The sequence below is a fragment of the Scomber japonicus genome, chromosome 23 (genome assembly GCF_027409825.1).
Source record: "Scomber japonicus isolate fScoJap1 chromosome 23, fScoJap1.pri, whole genome shotgun sequence".
In the NCBI taxonomy this organism is placed as follows: domain Eukaryota; kingdom Metazoa; phylum Chordata; class Actinopteri; order Scombriformes; family Scombridae; genus Scomber; species Scomber japonicus.
This window is the reverse complement of record NC_070600.1, coordinates 21,713,131-21,723,881: the sequence shown is the minus strand read 5'-3', so window position 1 is coordinate 21,723,881 and position 10,751 is coordinate 21,713,131. Positions and strand designations below refer to the sequence as shown.

At 39.3% G+C, this 10,751-nt stretch overlaps 1 protein-coding gene across 1 annotated transcript in view; it reads right to left on the bottom strand.

The window, feature by feature from the left end:
* Positions 1-10,751, bottom strand: part of usp6nl (USP6 N-terminal like) — a 69,496-nt gene that overhangs the window by 14,128 nt on the left and 44,617 nt on the right. The window contains 3 exon segments of the mRNA XM_053344049.1: positions 535-644; positions 2,730-2,837; positions 8,872-8,977. Of these exon segments, the coding sequence (XP_053200024.1) occupies positions 535-644; positions 2,730-2,837; positions 8,872-8,977 (324 nt within the window).

Sequence of the window (10,751 nt, the reverse complement as noted above, 5' to 3'; positions counted from 1 at the left end):
CTTCATTCCCTCCTCTTTTCCACCCTCCCTCCTCCTTTCCTTTCCTTTCTTCCTTCCCTCCTCTTTTCCACCCTCCCTCCTCCTTTCCTTTCCTTTCTTCCTTCCCTCCTCTTTTCCTTCCTTCCTTCCCTCCTCTTTTCTTTCCTTACTCCATTCCTTCCTTCCTTCCATCCTCCCTTCCTTACTTCCTTCCTCCTTTCCCCCTCTCTCCCTCCTTCCTCCCTCCCTCTTTTCCCCCTCTCTCCCTCCTTCAAACAAACCATTGTGAGCTAAACTCTGGTTATATAAGATGCACACAACTTTTCTTTTCATGACTCCATAAAGATCAACATCATCATGTTTCAGTTTCATTTTTAAAACATTTCAATTTTAACCAACTTATGAAATAATAAGCAGTTTTTCTAAGAGAAGGACAAAGTGCACAACGTGCTGTAGATAGAATATATTACTCTCTATACACCAACATTTGTATTATGAGCCTTACTAAATATATGAATGGGTTTCTGGCTGTGTGTGTATTGTGGAGGAACCTACTTGACGTCGTAGCGATGCATGAACATGATATGATCTCTGTAGGTTCGGTTCACGTCCAGGTCGATCTGACGGATGTCTGGAGAGACTCCTCGAGCTCGAGCCTTTAACTTCTGGAGACCAGCAACAAACACAAGACTCAGAGAAAGAGTCACAAACCTCATATTTGACCTATTTTTTAAATTTGAAAGCTGTAAAAACACCCTAAATGTTTGTAACTAGCGCCCCCTTGAAGATTTTAAATAATTGAGCCCCTCGCTGCAGATTGATGGTGTAAATCTGCAACGAGGGGGCGTCAAACATGAGGCCCGTGGGCCAGAACCAGCTCGCTGAGGGGGTGCAATCCGGCCCACTTTCCTTCCTGTGTTCTTTTCCTTCCTTCCATCTGTACTTCCTTCTTTCCTTCCCTCCTTCCTTCCTTCCATCTGCCCTCCATTCCTTTCTGTCTTTGTTCCTTCCTCCCTTCGTTCGTTCCTTCCTTCCTTCCTTCCTCCCTTCTTTCCTTTCTTCTGTCTTTCCTTCCTGTGTTCTTTTCCTTCCTTCCATCTGTACTTCCTTCTTTCCTTCCTTTCTTCATTCCTTCCTTCCTTCCTTCCTCCCTTCCTTCCTTCCTCCCTTTTTCCGTGTCCTTCCTACCTTCCTTCCCTACTTCCTTTTGTCCGTCTTTCTTTCCTTCCCTTCTTATTTCCTTCCTTCCTCCCTTTCTTCTGTCTGCCCTTCCTTCCTTCCTTCCATTTTTTTAATATCATGTAAAGATGCACAAAAATGTCTCTTGGACCCAAACCCTAACTCTAACAGGAAGTCGGCTATTTTGAATCGAATTTGGCATTTTATGCAATTTCCATGCCTCGTATTTTAGCGAACTCCTATTTTTCCTGTTTTTCCTGTGACTGTATTGATGCAACACTTTATTTTTAAAGAGAGTTTAAAGAGTTTTGTAATAGATATATAATGTTTCTCTGGTTTTATAGTTGGTGTGCAGGGTTTTCCAAAAAATAGCCTCAAAGTTTCAAAGTAAAAGCGTAAGCAAAGAGAAAACACAGTAAATATCTTAATGTCCTGCTTGGATGTCGTATATCTTTGATGTTCAGTTTTATAACATTAGATACCACCGAGATTAAATCTTCAAATTCCACACTAATGAAAAGATAAAAATGGATTAAAAAAAAGCCTCGACACACACACACAGCTCAGTTTTTCTTTTTACGGCTTTACGCTTTCATCTTTAGACTCCCAAAAACTCTCCTATAAAAAAAGACTGTTCCTTCTTTCGTTCCTTCCTCCCTCCCTCCCTCCTTACTCCTTTCCACCTATCTGTCCTTCCTCATTCCTTACTCCTTTCCTTCCTTCCTTCGTCTTTTCCTCCCTCCCTCCTTACTCCTTTCCTTCCTTCCTTCCTTCCTTCGTCTTTTCCTCCCTCCCTCCTTACTCCTTTCTTTCCTTCCTTCCTTCCTTCCTCTTTTCCTCCCTCCCTTCCTTTTCTCCTTACTTCCTTCCTCTTTTCCTCCCTCCCTTTTCTCCTTACTTCTTTCCTTCCTTCCTTCCCTCCCCCCTTCCTTCCTTTCTCTTTTCCTCCCTCCTTCCTTTACTTTTCTCCTTACTTCCTTCCTCTTTTCCTCCCTCCCTCCCTACTCCTTTCTTTCCTTCTTTCCTTCCTTCCTCCCTCCCTCCCTCCCTTCCTTTTCTTCTTACTTCCTTCCTTCCTCCCTCCCTCCCTCCCTTCCTTTTCTTCTTACTTCCTTCCTCTTTTCCCCCCTCCCTCCCTCCTTCCTTATTCCTTTCCTTCCTTCCTTCCTTCCTTCCACCCTCCTTACTCCTCCCTTTCTCCCTCCCTACTCCTTTCCTCCCTCCTTACTCCCTTCCTTCCTTCCTTCCTTCCTTCCTTCCTTCCTTCCTTCCTCCCTCCCTCCCTCCCTCCTTCTCCTATAAAAAAAAAGGCAGGAATATATTGATCCTTTTATAACGAGATCAGAGTTTCAAGTTTTTGTCTCCTTGAAAAAATAAAGTTACAGTTCAGAGTCACACAAACACAATTAAACCACCGGAGTCCAAAAATAAACGCTGCGGCTCTGTGAAATCAAATAAAGATAAAGCTTTATGACGCTCACGCTGTGCAGGTTTGTGTGTGTGTGTGTGTGTGTGTGTGTGCGTGTGTGTGTGTGTGTGTGTGTGAGAGAAGGCGCTCATGCTTTTCATACCTCATAAAAGTCTTTCTTCTCCTCCTTTATTTTGGGAATATCGAGCAGCAGACACCACACCTCTCCTCGGAGCTGCAGGGGAATTCCCTTGTAGACCCTCCTGACCAGCTGGAAGGAAACAAACAGCAGGAGGAGGAGGAGGAGAGGAGGAGGAGGAGGAGGAGGAGGAGAGGAGGGGGGGGGGCATTGTTAGAAAAAGACCTTCAAAGAGCAGCTCAGTTCACCTCAGATACACTCTGCAACCTTTTAGACCAGTTTGATCCAGAACTGAAGTTTCCACAGAGTTTAATCTGATAGAAACTCATGTGGCTTGATTGTGACCTCATATATAAAAAGGGTCAGAGATAAATATACTTATTATATTAATAAGATTATATTCCTCAGAAGCAAATTAACACCATTAAGTGTATTTTAAAGGACGTGAATCTATGCTCTATGAAAAGTTTATTAAAATCCATCCATTATCATTTTAATGTTTTTTTTTTTTAAATGAAAATGAGAATATTGGTGTAAAAGTATCAGCCCAAATAATCTCAATTAAATAGTTTTTAGTTTTTCTGTATATTTAAGCCCAATGCTGATATATATAAACAGGTCAGAGAATTAGTGGAGAAGGCGAGAATCAAAATCTTGTTAAAATCAAAAGTGCAATTTACAAATCACAGCAGGTGCAATGTAAATTTAAGGAAAAATGTGTTAATGCATGGGTTGAAATCATATTAAATATAATATTGTGGTTCTGCAGAGATGCTCTAACCTGCATATTATATTCTACATACTTAAATAAAACATCTTTGGTTTGTTACAAGTCCCTGAAAATCAATCCTTTATCATTTTAATATGTTTTTTTTAATGAAAATGAGAATATTGGTGTAAAAATGATCATTCTCTCTAATATCTCATATCATATCACAGTCCAAATAATCTTAATTATGTCATTTATCAAATAGTTATTAAGATATTTCAGTTTTATTTGCAGCTCCTCTCATCTGTTGAATGACATCATTTAATAAAGTTTCCTCCAAAGCCGCTGAAGACTGTTTGGCTGTTTTCACGAGCTGAGAAGTGCTGCTCGTTCATCACCAGTGAATTTATCTTCATGTGTAAAATAGGCGGAGTGGCCCTTTAGGAAAGCCTGCGTGTGTGCGTGTGTGTGTGTGAGTGTGTGTGTGTGTGTGTGTGAGGATGAGCGTTGAGTGCTGATGAAGAGTCATAAATCAGCTCTCGTCTGTAACCTTCTCCACGTTTACAGAGTGCGATGAACAAGATGTATGAGTGTGGTTGCCATCTTTAAATTAATGACATTTAGTTTCGTGTGTGTGTGTGTGTGTGTGTGTGTGTGTGTGTGTGTGTGTGTGTGTGTGTGTGTGTACACTCCATCAACCTCCTACCACCACACTTGGGACTCACTAGTTTCTCATGCAACAGCCTTGTAATTAGGCCTTGATGAGCGAGTCAATGAGAGCATCTGTTGACTAATCATCCTGTGAGTGTGTGTGTGTGTGTGTGTGTGTGTGTGTGTGTGCGTGTTCGCTTTAACACGAGTGTCAACATTTACATTTCTGTCGAGCTGCTTCTTGCCTTCGTTTACAGCAAATAACATACAAGCCCAATTATCTGGTCAGTGTCCAGCGGGACTGTTAGTGTGTGTTATCGTACAGTAACGTAATTATCAGCATCATCACGTCCAGACCAGGTGGGGAGTTCTGGTCCTCTGAAATGAAGCCAACCAGGAAGTAACTTAGAACTGCATTCTATCAAAAGGCCACCAGGGGGCGACCGTCTCTATACAAGTCAATGGAGAATTCACCAACTTCTCACTTGATTTCTTACCTCAGTAAACGTTTTCAAAATGTGTTTATGGTCTCAATCGCTAGTTTAAAGCCTTCTTCAATGCAGTATGATGTTCATTTGGGACATTTTGGCCTCCCTGATTTTATATGTGACGATAAAGCAGGGTATGCATTAGGGCGTGGCTACGTCCTGATTGACAGGTTGATTGACCAATGTCCTCGAGATCCAGCCCTTGCAACCATAGCAACCTACCCGCTCCACCCATGACTCCGCCTCATGCCCATATAAGTAGAACCCATGTTTTTATTTTTCCCAGCATGCACCTGAAATTTTCAAGATGGCGCTGCCTAGATTAGAAACTATTGGCTTCCGAGCAGCAGTCCACAAACCAATGGGTGACGTCACGGATGTTACGACCATTTCTTTTATACAGTCTATGGTCTATATATGGATTTATCGTACAGTAACGCAATTATCAGGACTTATCGTACGATACATGGACATGACCTTTGACCTCAGTATTGCCACACATCACATTAGCAGCTACGAGGCTTTTCATGTTCATGTTCATGAGTGGAGACGGCAGAAGAATTAAAGGTAAATAACTCTGTTCCCTTTACATTATTATACTATTATATTATTATTATTATTATATCTTCTTATTTAAAGCTCGATAAATGAGAGTTTAGTAGCTTCATATAATCCAGGAAAGGTTTCAGGGCAGAAGCAGCTTCACTCACATGTACAAAATATGATATTATTATCATTATTATGCTTAAAACAACAACCTCAGGCTTCATGTTCATGTCGTATGTGGTGCAAAGAGAAAAAAGAAAAAGGATCTAGTGAGCTCTGTTACATTCTTCCTACTGCAGGCGTTATGTTCTCAGCAGCTGGCAAAGAGAGGAAACATGAAAAAACCCCTAAGAGAGGAATCAAGCGTGACCCGTTTCCTCACCGAGCTGACTGACAGCGAGAGAGAGAGAGAGAGAGAGAGAGGGAGGGAGGGAGGGAGGGAGGGAGGGAGGGAGGGAGAGAGAGAGAGAGAGAGAGAGAGAGAGAGAGAGAGAGAGAGAGAGAGAAAGGAAGAGAGAGAGAGAGAGAGAGAGAGAGAGAGAGAGAGAGAGAGAGAGAGAGAGAGAGAGAGAGAGAGAGAGAGAGAGAGAGAGAGAGAGAGAGAGAGGGAGGGAGGAGGAGAGAGAGAGAGAGGAGGAGGGAGAGAGAGAGAAATATCCTTGAGCTTTAAAAGAAGAAAAACTGAAAAGAGAGAGAGAGAGAGAGGAAGAGAGAGAGGGAGAGGGGGGAAGAGAGGAAGAAGAGAGAGAGAGAGAGAGAGAGAGAGGGAGACAGAGAGAGAGAGAGAGAGAAAGAGAGAGAGAGAGCAAGCGAGCGAGCGAGCGAGCGAGAGAGAGAGAGAGAGAGAGAGGAATAAATATCCCTGAGAAACTGTGAAAAGAGAGAGAGAGAGGAGAAAGATAGAGTGAGATGTGGTGATGAGGAGGAAGGAGGAAGAGGCTAAACACTCCTCTGTGTCCTTCACTAGTTACATTTCTTTGAAACCAAAAAAAAAGGGAGGCGACACCAAAAAGAACGAGCTCGGCTTCAGTTTTTCTTTTTTCTTTCATGTTGCAAAAGAGAAGCTGAAGCCAAAAAATGTAGAAAATGAAGGGCATGGGGAAGCGCCTGGAGGTAACACAACCTGTCCCGCCAAAATAAAAGACACTAATGAAGGTGGCTGTGATGGATACCAGCCCCACCTGCCCCGCCAAAATAAAAGACACTAATGAAGGCTGCTGTAATGGATACCTGCACCCCCTGCCCCGCCAAAATAAGAGCACTAATGAAGGCTGCTGTGATGGATACCTGCACCCCCTGCCCCGCCAAAATAAGAGCACTAATGAAGGCCGCTGTGATGGATACCTGCCCCGCCAAAATAAAAGACACTAATGAAGGGTCCTTATGGGAGAACAGAGGACTGATATCAGCTCTATGAGGCCAATACTGAGCCAGGGCAGGGTTATAATCTAATAATACTGTTTATATACTATTAGTGAGAATGTATCATGATAATATGATTAAATTATATTTACGTTAAACAGGATTATATATCGGTCAGATTCATTAAATTACAGCGAAAACTACATTTCTATTTCTATGGAAGGTTTTTAATGATCCCTTAACCCTTTATTGGGCAAATAATTATATTTGGTAACTTCTCTAAATATCCCAAAATATCCTTCCTTCCTTCCTTCCTTTCCTTCCTCCCTGCCTTCTTTCTTCCCTTCCTCTTTTCCTTTCTCCCTCCCTCATTCCTTATTTCCTCCATCCTTCCTTCCTTTCCTTCCTTCCATCTGTCCTTCCCCCCTTCTCTCCTCCCTTCCTTCTTTCCTCCCTCCATCCTTCCTTCCTTACTTCCATCTGTTCTTCCTCCCTTCCTTCTTTCCTTCCTCCATCCCCCTATCTTCTTCCTTCCTTCCTTCCTTCTTCCGTTCCTCCCTCCCTCCTTCTCTCTTTCTTTCCTCCCCCCTACCTTCCTTCTTTCCTCCGTCCTTCCTTTCCTTCCTCCCTACTTCCTTCCCTTCCTTCCTTCCTTCCTTCCTTTCAATGAGTGTCGTATAAAGGGTTAATTGAGCCTCATGAACCTTTAATTGGATTTTAATTGAGATTTGTTTTACTCACTAATTTCCTCTATTCATCTTTATTAACTTTATTTATTTATTTTTTAAACATTTATTTATTTTATTTGTTTCTAATCGTTTTTGACTTTGTATTGTTTTAGTTTTTTTACTCTGTGAAGCACTTTGGGATGCTTTAGTGAGTGAAATGTATAGTTAAAAACCTTTAAAAGCTTTAATAAATAATAAATAAACTGAGTAAAAAACATTTTATTATTATTTTTTTGGTTTTATTTATTTTTTAATCATTGTTTTGTCTTTATTTCTTTCTCTGTGAAGCACTTTTTGATGACTTTATGTATAAAAACGTGCTATAATAAACAATAAATAATATATAAATACATAATAAATAAACAGAGTTGAGTAAAATATCATAAATTAATTTATTATATAGTATTTTTTGACATTTCATAGTTTTTATTGTGTTTTTTCTGCTGTTACATACTTTATATCATCATTAAATAATATTTAATCCAAATTACCCATCTTTAATTTATAGATAATATTAATTTATGTGAGAAATATCGCAGCATGCTGATACAATAATGACAATAATGATATTATAGATGAAGTATGGAAGATAAAATGTTTAAGAGTTAAATTAAAGTATGTTTTTAATAATATTCATGGTTCGTAGTTTGTTCATTTAGACATTAAAAGTGAAAAGTGTCACAAAAATGGACTTGAATTGGTAGCAGAACAATTTGTTTCCATGGTAACGGCATCTTTAGTTGCCGAGAGGCTAATAAGACTTGTGAATGAAATGCTCCTCCTCTAACCAGCGTTTCTGAAGCTCACTAATCAACACATGATCATATCTTGTTTGTTTAATCTGTTCATGAACCAGAGTGTGAAAAATGTAAATCACTGTTATGTGATGTTGGTTTTCTGCCAGACCGGTTTCCTAGCAACCAGCGGAGACGAGAGGAGGTCACTGGTCCCCATTCTCAGTTTTTCGACCTCCGAAAAGGCCACAACAATAACAACTGATAAGACATTATTAATATTTAGACTCATGTAACAATATTAACCTTCCTGTCGTCCTCCCGGGTCAAACTGACCCCGTCTGTTTTCACTGTTCCCTCTTTCCTCCCTTCCTTTTTTCCTTTCTCACTCCCTCCTTCCTTCTTCGCTCCCTCCTTACCTTTCTTCCTTCTTTCCTCCATCCCTTCCTTCCTTCCGTCCTTCCTCCCCCCTTTCCTTCCTTTCTTCCTTCCTCCCTTCATTGCTCCTTTCCTTCCTTCCTTCCTTCCCTCTTTCCTTCATTCCTTCCTTCTTTCCTCCATCCTGTCTTCCTTCCTCCCCCCTTTCTTTCTCCCTTCCTTCATCGTTCCTTTCCTTCCATCCTTCCTTCATCCCTCCTTTCCTTCCTTCCTTCATCCTTCCTTTCCTTCCTTCTTCCTCCCTTCATTGCTCCTTTCCTTCCCTCCTTCCATCATCCCTCCTTTCCTTCCTCCCTTCCCTTCTTCCTTCATTCCTTCCTTCTTCCTCCCTTCCTTCCTTGACTCGAGGACAACAGGAAGGTTAACACAACATTGAAAAGAAAATGTGATTTTATTTTTGGATGTTTTTATATTTTTTTCTGCAGGTTTTTCTTTCATTTCCAAAATCAGACAAATGTTCAAAATATGTTTTTTTAAGAGAGAATTCAGACATTAAAGACTAATAATCACCTTTTCGCTGTTCTTGTATTTGTCCCAGCTCTTCAGCATCTTCAGCCATTTGGAAGTCCGCTCCACCTCCGTGTGTTTTTGCTGCGTGAGAAGTGAGAAGTGACTCGTTAATAACTTCCTCTCTCTGTCGGTTTTCTGTCCGCATGCTAAAAACCAACAACTTTAAATTATGTTTGAAGCAGACGAGATGATGTCATTAAAGCTTTGGTCGAGTGAACTTGTGTTTAATAGAGAAATAAACTATAATAGCATGATAAAATCTGGTGAGACGTGACCTGTTTTGTGGATTTTGTGAGCTGCAATTTATAATATCACATTAAAAACTTGACATTAATAGATCTTGAAGGCTATCTTATACGCTTTAACACATGCTTTTTATAGTCACACACAGTTATAATTAATCATTTAGAAGATTAAGTACATTTAAAAGCATTTTTTTAGGTTCAAGTGAGGTAATGGTTGGTTCTTCAAGTGTAAAAGCTCTTATTTCCCATGGGACCTGAATGCACCATTCGATATGACAACATGCCTCCACAAAATATAACATTATAAATAATTTAGAATAACAATAAATACATTTAAAGAACATTTTCTTTTTGTATTTAGGATTTAAGCTTGAAAATGAAGGTCTAAAGTTCGATTTGCAGGGTTAAAGACTGAGGTAATGGTGGGTTTTCAAGTGTAAAAACTCTTATTTCCCATGGGACTGGAATGCACCATTCAATATGACAACAAATCTCCACAAAAGGTAACTTTATAAATAATTTAGAATAACAATAAATACTTTAAAAGAGTATTTTCTTTATGAATTTAGGATTTAAGCTTGAATCTGAAGGTCTAAAGTTGGATTTGCAGGTTAAAAAATTGAGGTAAAGGTTGTTTCTCAAGTGTAAAAGCTCTTATTTCCCATGGGAGATGAATGCAGCATGTCATCAATAATTAGAATAACAATAAATACATTTAAAGAGTATTTTCATTTTGGGATTTTAGGATTTAAGCTTAAATATGAAGGTTTAAAGTTGGATTTGCAGGTTTAAAGTTGAAGTAAAAGTTGTTTTTCGAAGTGTAAAAACTCTTATTTCCCATGGGACTTGAATGCAGCATTTGATATGACAAGACCTCAACATGAGAGGCAACATCACAGCTTGTAAAAGAGAAATATAGTCGGCAACAGAAAGTGACAACAGAGGATTTGAGGTGTTTGAAACATGCAGATAAAAAGCTGAAAACCTAAAAGACACGTTTTTTTCTCTATTTTTAGTTTAAAAGCTGAAAGAAAAGATCCAAAAACAGACGACAGTAACGACCTGATGAACAGAAAAAGATGTGAAGAGAAGGGGACGTATTTTTAGTTGGCAGAAAAAGAAACCAACACCTTGAATCTAACTGTTTGTACTCTGTGAATAGAAATGAGAATTAAGAGCTAAACAAATCTATTTATAGAGAATCAGAAAAGGATGTATGGCTTTAAACAATAAAAGCCTAATAAAAGTATTTATTTTATTTATATTATATGACTTTATGTGGACAAAATATAGACCACCATTGTAAAAGAGAGTTGACAAGACACTTAAAACTGCAAATAAGTAAATTATGTCTCTATTTATTATGAATTTTTGATCCTTAGTGCTTTTATTTTGGTAAGACTTTCTTTGAGGAGATAAAAGCCTAATAAAAGTATTTATCTATTTATATTATATGACTTTATGTGGACAATATATTGCTCGCCATTGTAAAAGAGACGGTAAAAACTGTTGACAGGGCACTTAAAACTGCAAATAAGGTCAATTATGTCTCTATTTATTATGAATTTTTGATCTACGGTGCTTTTATTTTGGTAAGACTTTCTTTGAGGAGATAAAAGCCTAATAAAAGTATTT